The sequence below is a fragment of the Misgurnus anguillicaudatus genome, chromosome 18, assembly GCF_027580225.2.
Source record: "Misgurnus anguillicaudatus chromosome 18, ASM2758022v2, whole genome shotgun sequence".
Lineage (NCBI taxonomy): Eukaryota > Metazoa > Chordata > Actinopteri > Cypriniformes > Cobitidae > Misgurnus > Misgurnus anguillicaudatus.
Window position 1 is genome coordinate 2,634,779 of NC_073354.2, and position 18,282 is coordinate 2,653,060.

Here is an 18,282-nt window from a genome sequence, read left to right on the forward strand (position 1 = left end):
CTGCTGGGGTAGTAGAATTTACTTACATTTTTAAAGTACAGCACTAAATCTTAAAAAAATATAAGTATGTTGCATTACACTTTTTAACTAAAAGTTAACTCAGGGCTAACAGTGTAGCAATGTCAGAGTCTTGCCAGACCCTTGTGTTTGATTCAGGTCTCATTCTGTATGGCAAGGTCCTGACAGTACAATGTTCTGTGTGGGGACACGTGGCTTCATATTATGTGTTTTTTGCCACGTGTTTCCAGTGTCTCGTCACTTTTACCCCGCTCCGTTGTGTTCTCCTGCTTTGATTGTTTAATGATTTCCACCTGTTCCCATCCTGATTTGTTCCCTTTATTATGCCCTCGTGTTCTCTGTCTTGCACTCGATTGTTTGTTCAGATTACGTGTGTTCTCCCTGTGATTCGTATTCCTGTCCAGCCAAAGATTATTCTTTGTGGTTAGTTTAGTAAGTTTGTTATTTAGTTTTATGTTACCCTTCTGTCCATTTATTGCCTTGTTTTACCCCCTCGTGGGTTTTGTTTTCTGTGTTAATTTAAATAAAACTTCCTTTTGTGTTTACAACCCTGTCTGTTCTGCCTTATTCGTGTCGTGACAAGCAATAACAGTATGTTGGCTTTTTCAAGCCAACATAATAATAAGCTTATACAACAACAGTATGTTGGCTTTGTCAAGCCAACATAATTAGAGGGTAAGTTTGTAATGCTGGGGCCTATACCATGAAGCTGGTTTAGTTGGTTAGCCAGCTTTGTTTAGAATTAGTTTGTGCAAATCCTGGGTTTTGGGTACCATGAAAATAGCTTTTACCAACAAGGCCTGCACATTGGCTTGGTTTTGTCAACCTGAAACTAATCCTGTAACACTGAGTTTGTTTAACCATTTTCATGGTACGGGCCCCTGATAGGGAAAGAGCATTAAAGTAAACAAGGTTAGTTGTGGCATAAGCTCCTCCCACTATTTTACATGCTCCCTCCTTTCATTCTCACTAGCCCCTCCCCCACTGCTCACTTTTTAACTTTAGATATCTGAGTCACTCCCAGCACTTCCCTTCCTATATTTTCTTCAAAAATATTTTCTTCAATCTAAACGGGGAGGACTCAGCAGCAGCCTGCACTGTTTCTCTTTCTCTCTTCTACAGGTGTGAGAAGACCTACGCTAGACATTCCATGTCTAAGATTTAATAACACATTATAATATCATTACAGACATACATCCCCAGCTGTGTCTATTGGAATAATTTGTTAAGTGGCTTTCAAAAACAGCCAGGATGAGTTTTGACAAAGTCCTGAACCGGATCGGTGGGTTTGGACGCTTCCAGAAAACACTTTATGTGTGGATCTGTCTCCCTCAAATCTTCCTAGCATTCCACATGTTGGTGACTGTCTTCACTGGGGCTGTGCCCCCACATCTGTGCAAATCTTCCCAGCTACTGGGTGATGGTGGTGGCTCATGGGTGGGCCTTAATTTCAGTAATGCTTCTGAGGAGATCTGTCCCACCTTTCAGGATGGGCAACTGTCCCAGCTTAATCACAGTGATGCCAACATACCGATAAATGAGCACTTAATGACCTCAGGGAGTTGCAATGGAGGGTGGGAGTTCAGCAAAGAAGTCTTTCTTAGTACTATTGTCACAGAGGTAAGTGCCTCTTTTTGAGAGAATGTGATTATTTTGTTATATAATATGCATATAAAGCTCAGGTTTGTGACACTCTCAGCAACAGGCAAATATGTGTCTTTATTTGTTTTTGCAATGCTTTTCTACTTTCGCTTCTGCTATAGATTGTGATATCAGTTAAATTGGGCCATGAGAAAAAATGGGCCATTATAAAACTGGCATTTTTCTTGAAAAGGCTTCTGTCAGTTAAGAGGTGGATCAATCGTTGCTAGAGAAAAGCACAAGCAGAGGACATGAGACGAAGGTTTAGATGATAAAATAGAACAGATACAGCGCCTCACAACCCCCTCCTTCGCTCACACAAACGTTCAGTCTGATTCTCAACACTTTCATTTATCATTCGTTTACAACTTGCAATTTCATTCCAAACTACTTACTGTTGTACCTAAACCATAAGGTTTTTCCATACATCTCTTTCAGCTCTATCGTCAGTTAAACGTTCACTACTTAAAGTTTCACCAAGAACTTCTTCAAACTTTTTCTGTCTGCTCATGACAGATTGACTGAAACTATGCTGAAGCCATCTCTGACCAATAAAGAAAAATAAATCTCTTTCAGAGCTTCCAAACAGTTAAAACTGATCTTGGATCTTAACATTTCCTAATTCCAATCATACACTTGCTTTAACAGTTCTGAGAAAAACAAAACAAGAAAGCACCCTGTCTTTCACACACACCATTTGTATCTGAACATATATTTACTGGGCATATTTTGTTTGTAAAATTAAAGATTGAGGGTGCAAACACTTTACCCTTTATTTCACCCATCAAAGTTTTAGAAATATATTGAGTGGTTGTACGCCCCCTGTGGAGCTTAATGAAATAGTCCTTTTATCAGACAGTTGATAGCAGCTGTAATCCTAACACTAATTTGGAAGAATTCAACCACAAACTTATAATCCTGTCCCTTAACTGTTATGTTTATACATGGCAAATTTCGAAAAGCAACTTCCTTAAACATTGTACATTAAATGGCATATATGATGGTATACTAACTGACATTTGCAAAAGCAGATCTTCATTGCCAAGCACAGCATAGCAAAACCAAAATACTCATCTGAACTCAGTAAGGACATGATTTACCCTTTTACAAACATCATTGTCTGTGTCAAAATCTGAATCTGTGGTCGCATCGATGTCACTACCAGTGTCCCATGCCTTTAAATCTGGCGTAACTTGCTTTTGATCAACAAAAAGTTGTAACTCAAACATTAGTTGTTTTAGATTTTTGTTTATTTTCAAACTGAGCTTTTAACTTTTGACTATCTATCTTTTAACCCCATCAGCTTTCCCTCCATAACTTTTTATCCCTGTTATGTTTGTCTTGATTTTGCATTTTCACTTTTCAATTTCTACATTTAGACAAAGTGACAAAAATCCAAGGGATTCGCTTCGATTCTCAGGTTTAGATGATAAAATAGAACAGAGTTTTATTGATGAACAGCTTCAGTTGCATATGTCTCAATGTTCAAACCTTGTTTAACCCTCGTCTAACCAGCATGAATTTGACATGCACTGTTATACCAAAATGCTTAATAGCAACATCCCACAAACCTTGAGCTTCCATAAACATTCTCTTTATCTATCTCTGTTTATAAAGAGGCAGGACAGCTCGTGAAACTTCACAAATGTGAGACCACTATAAGACGGAACAATAAAAATCAATAAGACATATGAAACATAGAAATATAATGAATGAATGAATAATATAATAAAATATAGAAATATAATGAATAAATTAATGAATTAATAAATGAATGGATAAATGAGTAATAATGTAATGATAAAAATTATAATAATGAAATTGATAATGATAAAATAATATTGGATAATCAAATAACCAATTATATGGATAACTAATGATTAAAAAATTATTATGTAAATAAATGATTAGAAATAAACTAAAAAAAAACACAATAATAAAAACATTCTGCACGTGAGGATCTAAGGTAGAATCCTTCAACTGCCACAACAAAACTTGATCTGTTTCATGTGATTTCATTTGTATATGTCTGCTAAGGTGGCCAGAGCAGGACTTTAAAGGGAGACTGTCTTTAAAAAACATATGAAGATAGGTGCAAAAAAAATTTACTCTCAAATAATAAGCTCTATTAGCAGATAATACTCAAATTACAGATAATAATAATACACTTAACAAAAGTATAAATGCAACACTGTATCATGAGCTGAACTCAAAGGTCTAAGACTTTCTCTATGTACACAAAAGGTCTATTTCTTTCAAATATTGTTCACAAATCTGTCTAAATCTGTGTAAGTGAACACTTCTCATTTGCCAAGATAATCCATTCACATCACAGGTGTGGCATATTGCACAAAAGGTGGTAAAGGGGTTTTTCTTTATCATGGAAAGGATAATGAGATCATCCACCACTGTTATCCTATAAAGACATACAGGATTTGCACTCCACATGTCTTGGGGGCGGAGTCCACGATGTTTGAAAGCCAATGTTGATATTTGAAATCACCCAAACAAACACGCCCCTACCCCAATAGAATCTGGACCTTCTGTTGATAGACCCGCCCCACACATACGCAACCCGGCATTTGATTTGATTTGATTGGCTATAAGTGTGTTTTGGTAGTCGGCCCGTCTCCTTTTCCAACGCGTTTTTCAAACATCGTGGACCCCGCCTTCAAGGCTAATTCGCACTGGTCAGACAGACTCCAATAGACGCGTCTGTTGGTGTCTGTCTGACCAGTGTGAAACCCCTGTTGGCAGTTGTTGGATCAAAGTAAATGAGACTTTAGAATTTGGGTGTCTGTTGGTATCTGTTGGAGTTGGTAGTTGTCTGAACAGTGCGAAGTGGCCTATAGATGTCCACTCAGATTTATGCTTACCGATGTTGACATAGTAACCTCGTGACAAACTATTTGAGGACCATCCCAGATTGCCCTACTCAGTTTTCCAGTCTATGTAAGAGTATGATCTATTGTGTGTCAAAGGCAGCACTAAGATCTAGTAGCACCAGCACGTATATTTTACTTGAATCAGAGTTGAATTGAATATAATTTATTAACTTTATGATCACTGTCTCTGTGCTGTGATGTTGATGGAAACCAGATTGAAAATTGTCTAGATTTTGTCTAGCCATTTGAAGAGGTTTAACAACTGCTGTTTTTAGCGAGTCTGGAAAAGTGCCTGTGAGCAGAGAGTTATTTACTATATTTAAGAGGTCAGTTTCTACCTTTTTGGGAAAGGATGCGGGGAGCGTGTCAAGGCTGCAAGTTGATGTTTTGGTTTTTGTTATATGAATTGTTAAATTCTGAGAGAATGATACATTTTTTTGAGGTTGTTGTAATGAGATCTGATTAACCACAGTACAGTATGAGGCCGTATTGATCGCAATTCTGATATTCTATTTATTTCTATTTATTTATCTATTTATTTCTCTTTCTTATTCATATGAAGTCTGATATTTGTTATATCGTTTTAACTGAGGTTAGAATTAAGTTTCAAAACTTTAATCACATATATTTTCTATATAATCTTGTAATTTTAACTTTAATGTTGTACAAAGTTTTGTACTATTAAATTAAAAAGGTTGTGTTTTTTATCATATTTCATTTTGTAATAAATACATTGAAGCTCATCATCGTATGCACATGTTGCCTGAACCACATATTTATATTTTCCAAATGAAAACAAACACAAGCAGCGTTGCAATTTATATTTTTTGTTTTATTGTAAAAATACTTTAAAATAAGAATAGCAAGTGCTGCACATATTAGTTAGACTGAATTATGATCTTAAGTAGTCCTACTGGGCTGTTCCATTTGCAATATTACCAAACTGTGTTCTCCTGTCCTCGGGTGTTCGTACTCCCGAGTCTGAACTTGCCATGTCCCTACTACAAAGGACGTAATTCAGAACTTTGCATTCTTGGTATTGAGAAATGACCTCTGCAGGATAGTTGCCCCCTAGGTGTAGAGTTGAAGACCTTTGCCCTACTTTTATTATTGGGTCTTATTACTACCTGATTTTAAAGTGTTTCCTCGTTTGCAAATTGCTTTGAATAAAAACCGTCTTTCACACCTGCAAAATGAGTAAATGCAAATCCAATGAAGCTTTGACAGTGTCATAAGTTTGGGTTGCAGTCCAGCAGTGTAACTGTGTGGCTCCTAAAACTAGTGAATAATCAGTAGGAGGACAAACATTTGTTTTAGGCCTTGTGGTGAGGCATCTTGAACGGTTTCATTGAAGAGGTGTAGCTTACAAGACTGTGAAACAGGCCAATGAAACTTTCATTTGCTGGATGTGACCGGATGATATGAAAAGTGTTAGAGCAGGAGCAGTGGTGTAGTCTACGTGATACGCAGGACTACGGCGTATACCCACTAGGAATTGTCAAGGATTTCTGTATACCCACTAAAAATAGCGTCAGGATGCGTAACAGCATGATTTTGTGACATTTCAAACTTTAAGTCATAATTTAGATGTGAAGCACTAACCATTAGCATGCTACACTTATTACTTTAGCGGGTTGAAATGGATATACATAGGCTATATATTTGGTGTGTTTGACTTCCTGCCGAACTGCGGGATCCGATCGGCGTATGAAATCAAATTAATACTATACCGGCGCTATACACTGCAAAATCCCGGGAGTTAAATTAACACTGCTCAGTGTTTATAAAGGTCCACTCTCCAGAGTGTTAAAAAAGTAACACCAGAGAGATATAAAAGCTACAATCTGTGACTTTATCCTCTCTATCACCATCTCTGTTTGAAAACTGAAATTGCATTTTACATCTTACTTGTAGAGATATTTTCTTGATTGGATGTTGGCTGTTTCATTTGGAGTCACCATTGTTGTGATCAGTGGTTGTTTTGATTGGACTCTTGAGTCTTGGGGCGCACTCACACTATCCAAACCAAACCGCGCTCGGGCGCGTTTGACCCCCAAAGCCTGGTTTGTTTGACAAGTGTGATCGCTCTGTTCTGCGCCCGGGCGCGGATTGGTTAATCGCGCCACGGACGGGTTGCAGAGGTGGGCCGGAGCGCGGTTCACTTGGGCTCAGGCGCGGAAGGCTGTGGTGTGAGCGCATTCGCGCCTGAGCGCGATTCAAAAGGTGAAGACATCAGCTGCGCGACCACTCACCTTCATCTGCCGCCGTAAAAACCTTTTGATGCGCGCAGCGGGGTTACGTGAATGTCCGGGCTGCGCACGTGACAGATCAACTAAGCAATATGATGACATGTGAGAAGGCTGTCTGTAATCGCGCACCAAACGACTCCGAATAAAAAACCCAGACTTATCATTACGGTGGGTTCCAGTGTTAAGAGAGAGCTTTACTTCCTGCTTTTTTCAAAACAATCGCATTTTAATGACGAAAGCGCGCCCGGACTCGGATTGATAAAAAGTACAGTGTGAGTGTGTGCACCATGGGGGAGTAGGGAGGGGTGACAATCGTGCTGGGGCATGGTTTGGTTTGGTTTGGATAATGTGAGTGCGCCCTTAGGCTTAGCTTTTCAGCTTTTTTGGCTGCTATAATTACATGTGTTTAAAACATGTTTGGTGTGGCTAAAGAGGAGACACTAATGTTTTTCTATGATTATAATGGTTGTTAGGATATACTTACAAATAACACTCTCTTTAAAAATGATTTCTTCAGTGATCTCTTACTAGAAGTACTTATTTCTGTCAAAAATATGATACTGTAGAATGATCCAGCCATCTCAAAGCAGTATTTCATTCTGAACCATTTGTAAACACTGTCACTTACAAATTAACTGCTGCATAATGTAGACACACAAACATCAAGAATCAGAGTATGAATCACAATGATGGTGACAATAAAATGAAAAGCTTCATGCTGCAATGCATGCTGGGTATCCACAAATTACAAATCTCATCCAGGACTCCCAGAATGCACTGTGGCATGAATAAATAATGAACTTATTTACCATATTCTTTGTCACCATTGTTGAGATTAATACTCTGATTCTTGATGTCTGTGTATCTACATTGTTAAGTGGTTAATGTTTTTGTGCACACTATCAAAATCCTTCAGAATAACAAACTGCTATGAGAGTTCTGGACCTTTAAACTGTAGCATTTCATTGTTAACAGAATAAGATGCTTTTGATGAGTGAGGATATCTATATTAATAAATCTTTTCATTTAAATGTTTATGTTTGACATTGTATATCAACCATCTATATTCAGTTATGCAAATGTTTTTTGCTTTGCTATAACTAATGTGCTTTAAACACACTAAGATACAGCAGTTAGAAAAAAACTAACAAGCTAACAGTCAAGAGTCAAGTCCAACCAAAACAACCACTGATCACAACAATGGCGACTCCAAATGAAACAGCCAACATCCAAACCCAAGCCAAGAAAACAACTCTACAAGCAAGATGTAAAATGCAATTTCAGGTTTCAAACAGAGATGGTGATAGAGAGGAGAAAGTCACAGACTGCAGATCTCAACTCTCTCCGGTGCTACCTCTCCAACACTGGAGAGTGGACCCATACAAACACCGAGCAGTGTCAACTCAACTCCCGGGATTTTGCAGTGTAGAGTGACTGGGGAGCAGACTGGTGTGGCACCAGATGAACCCACAGGCGAGTGACAGCAAAGTACCGCGAGAGCGATTGCATTTATCACATGGAGAAATCTGCTTTGAATCGCTCTCGCGGTACTTTGACATCACCAAGAGGTCTGCTTAGCGCCAAATGAACTCGAACCTGCAGTGTAGCTGCTCACGTGACACTGTAAACAAACAGGAATTGTCCATGTGGAGAAGTGAACGAGTGGAGCAGTGCACAACATGAAATCCGAGAGTTAACAACGCACATGTGAGTAAACAACATTTAAATCATCAGTCCAGTTTATTACTTTATCTGGAGGTAAGGTTTCAAGTGCAATAAAATAAGTCCGTGATTATATCTTGATGGTTTTTAGCTCCCTTCAGCATGTTTGCTTGTGCTTCACAGTGTTAAACTTCCCTTCTCTGTGTTCATTTATATATCTACGTTCAAGATGTATATGATCTTAAACTTCTGTGAGGAAATTCATGTCTGCGTTGATGTTCAGTTCAGACTTGCAAATTAAAGATAATTTTCTTCACTTTGGTTTTGATGTCTAATATTAGGCTATATGATGGTCTTGTAATAATAAAAGTAAAAGCCTATTTTCATTTTTAGACAATGCTTGTATTATATGCAAAAAAAGAAGCTTTTTATATCAATGACTATAAGTTAAGAGTTAATTCATAGTCATCTTAAATGTGTATTAATTAAAAACATTTACACCATTAAATTACACATGGTAATGTTATCAATAGTTGTCAGATAATACACTGTTAGAAATTACCAGCATTTTACAATCATTAACAGTGTTATTTTACCATAACTTGTTGTAATTAAGTTTCCCTGTAATATCCCAATGAATACCTGTGAAAACTATAGTATCCTTGGATTTTACAGCATTTAACTCTTATTTTACAGTAAAATCTTGCAATCTAAAATCTGCTGTTATAAAAGGTCTGTAATATCACAGCAACACAGTAAAAAAATTAAGGATTTCACAGCATTAAACTGTATTATTACAGTGAAATATTGTATTTAACCTCTTCCACCCTGAAGCTATTTTGGGGATTTTCGCCAGGTTTTGGCCTACCCAATTTCAAAAGCTTCCCATACCCACATGCAGAGGTTTACATACAAAAGTTTGGTATCATTTTATAGGAAACCCTTTGAAATTACATAAAACACTGTTGAAAGTGCTAAACATGGTTGTATGTGTTGTCAGTCCTCTAATAAACACAAAAATGAATAGGCGCTTTTTGATGTTTTTTTTTTAAAGTTTTTATTTGAAAGTGTATAACTCTGGACCTGGGTGCTCCAGCTACCTGCAGACAGTTTTGTTTGATTCCAGCAATTGTCAGCTTACAGAGGGAAAATGATTTTTTTTCCAAAGTTATTTTACTCCAACTGATTTCTGCCTAAAAACATTTGAAGTGTCCCCATAACCACATACAGTGGAATAAATGCAATATCCTTATATCATTTTAAAGAAATATTTCATATGATGAAACAAAATTTTCTTTTTTATGTTGTAAACACTGCCTTTGATAGTGTATAACTCTGGTTCTGGGTGCTCTAGCAGACTGCAGTTCTGGTTGTTAGCAGCAGCAGACAGTAAACACCCAAAAAAAGAATGAACTCTTTAGCATGTCGCATTCAAAAGTTATTCTCCTTTTACTGAAGGGTGTGAAAATAAATGTTTCATATAAATATAAATTTTTTGTTTTGCACATATAATAAATAGCAAGGGATAATTCATGCACAAAACCAAAGAAAATGCTGTGAATGGACTAATTTTTTAGAGTAGGACCTAAAACAAAAAAAACTTACAGTGAAAGATATCTCAAAGTGATGCAAACAAACGGTGCTATATAGCACCAAAACTGTTGATTTGAATTGTAACCATAGAAGAACCGTTTTTAGTGCCATATAGCACCGGTGAAGCACCTGTGTAGAACCATATAGGGGCCATATAGCACCACTATAGCACCACATTTGGTTCTACATAGCACTATATGGTTCTGCACAGGTGCTTCACCGGTGCTTCACTGGTGCTGTATGGCACTGGGAGCGGTTCTTCTGTGATTGCGAGCAGAGAACCACTTTTGGTGCTATATAGCACCGTTTGTTTTTAGAGTGAGAAAGTAGAGAGACTAAGCTTTCAAACAGTATCTCATATGTGTTACTGGGGTCCATGACAGACCATTAAAAATTAAAAGAATATTTTATATTAAGTCAAAATAAGAAATTTTGGACCCGGGACAGGGTCCTGGAAGTCACATGACATAACCAAACTGTTTTGAACCATAGACTGTATAAAAACATGGACGTAGTCTGACTTATTACAATAAATATGGAATCAGAAAAATATATATATTTATTTTTAAAAAATATGTCACGTTAATGTAGATGAACCCAGCTAACAGAAAAAAAGTTCTAAGAACGTTCCCTGAAAGTTCCAAAGGTTCCCAAAAACTTTCTGCCAACATAAAAAGTGTCCAGTTTTCTTGACGTTCTAAGAATGTTTTTGTGTTGTTTGAACGTTAGAGTAATGTTACATTTTACCATTTTTAAACGTTATGACAATGTCATGTTTTAATGTTCACACAATGTTTAAAACAACAGCTGTTTATTATATTGAATTGTTTGATTGTTATGTAAATGATAGAGAAACATTGCATTTTATTTTTTTATAAAATATTATTTCTGAATGTTCAGTAAATATATTGCTGTAGAAAACACAATTCATTTATTAGGTTTAGATGTTGATGTTTTGTTTCATTTTAAGTCACCATTATTGTGATTAGTGGTTGTTTTAGTTGGACTCTTGACCCTTGACTCTTTGCTTGCTAGTTTTTTCCCTGGTTGTGTTAACTTCGTGTTAATACACCACAGTAACGTAAAGTTAATATTGTAATTCTGTGGTGGTTGGTACATAATGGTAAAAAATCATCACCTAATTCATTTACTAATCAAACGTTTCTTTTCACAGTAAATTATTGTCAACATGTACATTACTTTCACAGTACACACTGTAATAGTACATGGCCTTGTTGTAACGATGAACAGCAAAAGATTGTAATTCCCCAGTAATGTATTGTAATATCACAGTAATTGCTTTGCCATTGAAGCTGTGAAGTTACAGTATACAGTTGTGCTTTTACATCAATGCATTGTAATATCACAGATATAACATCACAGTAAATTGCTGTGAGTCGTTTCACAGTATATTTCTGTAATCCTTGCTGTGAAAGTCATGCAAAATTTAACCATTTATTTACTGTGAATTCACAATGAAAAATTTTGCAGTGTATAGCTATTGAAAGAGTGGATATTTTTCTTCTTCAATGCATGTGTTAGCCATGGATTGAAGATTGTAAACAGTTTATTTAATTTTAATTAACAGTTGAGTAAGTTTTGGCCCCGAGTTAGATGTTGATTAACACTAAACCAGTCTAAAAATCAGTCCAGTTTCCCCAGCTGTAAACCCATTGGCTGTTAAACTCTTTTTTTTCTTATAATAAACTGACATGTTGATAACACATTCAGTTTATGTGTTTATGAGTACACTTTCAGAATGCTCTGTTACATGAAGATCCATACTGTATACATCTGTAAGTGTGGTGGTGTGTTGCGCTGGGACGAGTGAGCATAAGGGTGAGAGGGAAAAATCACAGTATACTCACTACAAAAATCTAGACTACACCACTGAGCAGGAGTAATGGGCTATCTAAGAGAACCTGCTTTGATTTAAAAACACCTTGCAAAGCTTCACTACAGGGGCCTAACCATTTTATATAGCTCTGCTATGCAGCTGCCTACAGTAGATGAGGTGAAGGTAAGAAGCCAAAGAGGAAGCAGAGACAGTAGCTATGTTCGAAATGCCCTCATTCACCTCAGTCCATTAATATAGTTCACTAGAAAGAGAGAATGAAAACGAGTGAGTGAATTCGGACACTTAAGCTCACTGGAAGTGCTACAAGTGTGGGCGCCAAACGTCAGAATTTCTTTGTCGCGAGCCTCAGTGGATGAGTAGCTAGCTTTGAGTGTACATCGGTTGTACACTCATGCATTGTGGGGTTAAATGAGTGCAGTCATTAATGTCCATTTTGATTTTGGACACCACTAAAAATGGATGTCCCCTCAAGTAGTGTACTATTTAAGGGTATAGGGATTTCGGACACAGACAGTAACTTGGCCAAACCCATAAATAAAAAATAAGATATTGGATATATCATTTGTTTCTCCCAAACAAAAATGAGATTTATTGGAAAGTAGAGGGAAGCTTTTGCGTAAATATTCTGCCTCTTAGATTCTTCATATGAACAAAAGACCAAAGTAATCCCACACTGATCTTCTACAGAATTTCATAAGAAAACTCAAAAATGTCTCAAATTAGCCAAGAATAGTCAAGACTCAATGTCTGTAATTGACCTATTAGTAACATTAATTTTACACAGTAATGTTAGCTCAGCGTAGTTGATACGCATTAGATATGATCTATGAACCAAGGTAAATTACTTGTCATTTATTTACCTTGTTATCAAAAATAAACAAGGCTGGTTAGGCCTGCTATTTATTAATTTAGCAATAAACAAGCTACCAAGAAGCAGCTTTTTAAACCTATTCTCTGTCATTCTATATTACAGTGGAATCTTGTGTGTGAAAACGCCACATTAAACAACATAGGCTCTTCTATTTATATGTCTGGACTCCTGGTTGGCGCTGTGCTCTTTGGTGCCCTTGCTGATAAGTAAGTAAAAGCATTTCAAGGTAATTCAGTCAAATATGCACACAACTTCACTGCTCGGGTGCCAAACTCTGAATGGGTTAATAAGATGTCATACTCAGTTTTAATTGACATATGATAGTCAACAAACCATGCATGCAATACTTTGTACACATGTAAACAGACCCTTCTGTTTCTACCAGAAAGTCAACAAGATGACTGGATGACTCAGACTACTAATTTATTATGTCATTTATTCACCTTATTTTCATACGTGGAAGTAAGTGATGTGACGTATTTTCTTTGTGCAAGACTTCCGTTTCAATAGCCAAACGGTAGAAAACAATGGCATGGGAGCTGTAATGGACTGCTCCCAGACTTGAGAATTCAAGTGCAGGTTTTTTAAGGGGTAAATCCACAAACATAAATCCACGAGACTGGCAAAAGGTCATTCACACGTAGGCAACTAAAGATAAGCAACCAAAACAGACAAGGGCAAAACAACCCTACTGAAAAATCCAGCTAAAACCAGCATAAGCTGGTAGCTGGCTTCAGCTGGTTTAAGGTGGTTTACGCTGGTCCTCCCAGTCTGACAAAGCTGGTCATGCTGGTGGGACAGCTGGTATTCCAGCATGACCAGCTAAGTCCAGCTAGACCAGCTTAAAATGTGACCAAAACACACCTAGACCAGCTTGCTACACCAGCAAAACCAGCTTCCCACACCAGCAAAACCAGCTAAAACCAAGCTGGGGACCAGCTAAAACCAGCTCACCAGCTTATGCTGGTCTTAGCTGGATTTTTCAGTAGGGAAGAACAGGATAATCCAATAAACAGGCAGAGATGGAAACCAAAGTGAAATATTAATGCTTGCAATTGCAGTAAACAGCTAAAAAGACTTTGCAATGAGAGAGACAATAAACAGCGTTTAAATAGTCCAGATAATAATGAGAAACAGGTGAGGCAGTAATGAATAATGAACAGCAGGTGTGATAGTAATAAGTCTATAGACCCCTTCACAGTTCACGTCACAGGCGGTTCCCACTGCGTATGTGGAGGTCAGAAAAGTCATTACAGCAGGTTGAGTTGCGTATTATTCGGTATCGTCAAAAATGCCTTCTTGCGTTGTGGGCGGTGAAAATCGCACCAGGTCTGCCGTTACGTTTTTCGGGATTCCTCCAGAATCTCAAAAACAAAAAATACAACATCTGTGGCTGCAAGCAATTAAACGTGCAGACTGGGACAATGCAAAGATCAAAGAGGCTTGTGTTTGTAGTGCTCACTTCATTTCAGGTAAGTCATCATTATTCAGCACTGTTAAACTAGAAAGCTTAAATGGTATGAACAGTTTGACCCCGTGCTGCGTGCGCACCCGATAGTCATTCAATGTTTACAAACCTTGAAGGGGTCTATAGCATGGGTTTGTGGGAAATGCGGTCCAGGACAAAGTTAGAGTTCGGGAAATGTCTCCCTCTGGTGGGGATTCGGAAGCAGAGCAGGAGTCTATTCATGACAGGAGCACACACAAAACATGATTAAAACAGTTATGGTAAATATTTACTACACATATTTAAAACCCAGTGGGAGGATGAAATTAAGAATACATTTTTAATTGACTCTAGTGTTTGCGTTTCTATGGTGACACATCAAGCTTATCACGTGAATGTGGCGCTTTATTCTTACAGTCAGCAGCAGTATCTTTCTTATTCAACACATTACGAGTTATTTGAACAAACCACAATAAACATATAAACTAATATCATTTATTCAGTATTGTTTTCGTTTTATGCTAAATATTATTATATGACTTTCGCAAAAGAGGGAGGCATGGACAGGTAATTTAAATTATTTGCTTTTTCATTTAAAACATAAAAGTATGTGCAAGCACATTCAAATCTATTATGGGGTGGTTTCCTGGACAGGGATTAGACTAGTCCTAGACTAAAATAAATGTACACTGTGTGCACAATTATTAGGCAAGTTGTATTTTTGAGGATTACTTTTGTACAACTACAGTGCTCTTGGTCAATTCAAAATGTTAACAAACCCTCAAACCTGAACATATAAGTAGTAAAAGTGAAATTTTGCGTTTCTTAAGAGAATATTTCTATGTACATCGTTAATAAGCAACTATTAGTGTGCAGAATTATTAGGCAACTAAATGAAAAACAAAGATTCCCATCTCACTTGTTTTTTTTTTCACCTGTTAGAGTGAGAATAATAAACAAACTTTAAATTGACAAATCAAAACTTCTGAAATAAAAAAAAAAACTCAGTAACCAATATAGCCACCCTTCTTTTCGATAACAGTCACAAGCCTTCCATTCACGGATTCAGTCAGTTTCTTGATCTGGTCTGAATCAACATTTTGTACAGCCGCAATCACAGCCTCCCAGACACTGTTCAGAGAGGTTTACGGTTTACCTTCACTGTAAATGTCCTGCTTAAGAAGGAATCAAATGGTCTCAATAGGGTTTAAGTCAGGTGAAGAAGGGGGCCATGTCATTAGTTTTTCCTCTTTAATGCCTTTACTGGCCAGCCATGCAGTGGATTACTTTGATGCATGTGATGGAGCACAGTCTTGCAAAATAATCAGTCTTCTTGAAAGATGCAAACTTTTTCCTGTGCTTGAAGAAAGTGTCTTCTACACTACATAAAGACCTTAAAGATGAAAAACTAATGACATGGCCCCCTTCTTCACCTGACTTAACCCTATTGAGAACTTTTGCCAACAAACTGGTATTTCTGATAGACTTAAGGCCAAGATTAAGCGTATTTGAAGCAAAAGCATTAGATGAACATATAATGTGTCGAGAGCTTTCGGAGGTTGCGTTGAGCAGCTTTTGCATATAAGCTTCTCATATCTATATATTTTATGACTAGCAAGAAATAGTTTAAAGCATCTTTAAAAGCAATTATGGGGCATACACACCAAATGCGAGTTCAACGATTTGCCCGAGTAGATTACATACAATGTCAATGCAAATACCCGATCAGACGCGTCCTCACGCGGTGCGATGCGAAACAGGCGCTATTCGCCTCAAACGCGCCTTCGTACAAGTTGAAAATATTCAAGCGAAAAATTTGCATGACACAAAGTTAAATCACGCAAGTAATCTAGAGCGAGCAACGCGATGCTACGCGTTTGGTGTGTACATAGCATAAGAGAAGTGCTTTCCATATCTTTTGTTGAAAATAAAGGTTGTGTTTTAAACCTCTACCGTTTGGTGCAAATTTCAACATTAGAAGCTAGTCAATTTATAATGTAGGAAAGATATCAACATTAAAAAGCTCCTTATTCTCGAAAACTATAGGCAAAACAGGGTATGAAAATGACCCAGACTACATCACAGCCACCATGCTACAATTAGATTTGTTGTTTTTGCAAATTTTATAGTGATCATATATAATTATTTCTCAGTCTCTTTATTAGAATACAACCAATGTGTATGAAGTATTAAAAACAGTATAAAGTATAAGCTGATGTGTCAAGTATTTTGGGTAAACTTACCTTCCACTTGAGCAATAGCAGGCAGCTGCAGGATCTCTTAAATCTAAATAATATTAAATCCTAGATGAAGTTTTTCAAAATAAACATATGAAAACTACTAATTATGTTAAATACAGTAAGCATATTTAGATAACGTTCAAATCCTTTGCTTTTTCAGGTATGGCCGCAGAATAACCATTTTGATTGGTTTGGCGCTACAGTTCACCTTTGGAGTGGGTGTAGCTTTCGCTCAAACTTTCTACATATACGTCCTGCTTCGCTTTGTGGTGGGCATGACTGTGTCTGCAGTGATCATGAATGCATTTGTGTTGGGTAAGTATTTGTTACACCTTATATAAAGTGACCTATAAGTGATAACCTCAAGGGTGGGTATTTCAGGTCCTGTGGTGGCCCACAGTCCTGCAGAGTTTAGCTCCAAACCTAATCAGACACACCTGCATTTTATTATATAATCCTAAAACCCGTGGTTAGATTTTTCTTCAAGACCTGGAGCTAAGCTCTGCATGACAGTTGCCCACCAGGACCCAGAATGCCCACCCCAGCTCTAAGTTATGGGTAAGTTTGGTTTATCAATAAAGATAGGAATACAGCTATTACTAATAATATATGTTAATCTATGTCCAAATGGAATAATTAAAAAGGTCTCCTCATTGTAGTTATGTAATGGAAAACAAGCTTCTGTATACTTTGATTTACTGTGAGTTTCATTCACTGTCTGTTATGCAGGTACTGAGTGGACAGGCCCAAAACACCGCATGCTAGCAGGTGTCATCACAGATTACTTTTTTGGTTTTGGATACATCCTGCTGGCAGGTGTGGCCTACTTGATACGAGACTGGCGTAAACTGCAGTTGGCCATCTCTGCCCCTGGCATTGTTTTCGTGTTCTACATCTGGTGAGTTGCACAAGCAGAGGGAAGGAAATTAAGGAATGAAAAGAAAAATTAAGAGACCAAGGACAAGAATTGATCAACTGGAAAGCACAGTTTCCTTTCGAGAACGTCTCTCGACATTCCATCAAACCATTGCATGTTTTCTCTCTGAAGCTTTATTAAATAACACCAGTGTACTGGCCAATGCCGACCATGACGGCGTATAGAGGTTTGATATCCAGCACTATATAGCCCATCTATGCGGCAAATACTTTAAATTCTTTCTCTTCACCGTGCTTCGCCATAGATAGTCATGCTCGTAAATGCCACAAGGCTGTGTCCCTTACATATGTTTCCGGCAGACATTTAGAGGATTTTGAGCTTTGCTCCTCAAGAGATAGAAGTAAGCGAAGAGGGCCGTGTATGGACCCTGAGGTTTATCGCATATGAGCGCAACGCTGGTGGAAGCGCTGCCAACCTGGAGAAAATGTTTCGTGCCTTCCAGACCTACGGTGCGTCTATCCTATTAGCCTCATACCTCCCAGGGTATTCAGTGGCTATGGAAGCGGGGCAGCCACGAAGCATCCTTTTCCCCCCAAATCATATGTACGATCTTAGCGTGCTTCTGCCACTCTCCTTACATGAACAGACCCCCCCCACCCTTGGGTCTGCTTTGTAATTCAACTTACTTTGGACACTGGTAGCACAAACAGAACCCTTTTCATCGGAGCCTGTCGTGAGTGAGCTGAGGTGCAACCTTTTGATCTGTCTGATGAAGCCAATACTGAAGTGATTTAAACTGCAATTCATTGACTGGCCGCCAGAGGCTGACTCCAAAAGGGAGTCAATTCCCATAGACCTCCATGTTAAAATGGCCAACTTTACAATAGAAAATAATATGTTTACAGCCTGGTGCAAAAAGTGTTTTTGGTCTGTATAGCTAA

General features: G+C 37.7%; 1 protein-coding gene across 2 annotated transcripts in view; it reads left to right on the forward strand.

Moving 5' to 3' along the window:
* Window positions 1-600: 600 nt before the first annotated feature.
* The window catches only part of LOC141350427 (solute carrier family 22 member 6-A), a 36,861-nt gene continuing 19,179 nt past the window's right edge, over window positions 601-18,282 (forward strand). The window contains exons 1-4 of one of the 2 annotated variants that reach the window (XR_012358534.1): window positions 601-1,638; window positions 12,880-12,983; window positions 16,625-16,779; window positions 17,194-17,362. Coding sequence is in view for 1 of the 2 variants with exons in the window: in XM_073855517.1 (XP_073711618.1) it covers window positions 1,270-1,638; window positions 12,880-12,983; window positions 16,625-16,779; window positions 17,194-17,362 (797 nt within the window). In the remaining variant the exon portion in view is untranslated. The remainder of the gene's footprint in view (window positions 1,639-12,879; window positions 12,984-16,624; window positions 16,780-17,193; window positions 17,363-18,282) is intronic. The other variant, XM_073855517.1, reaches the window with a different exon arrangement.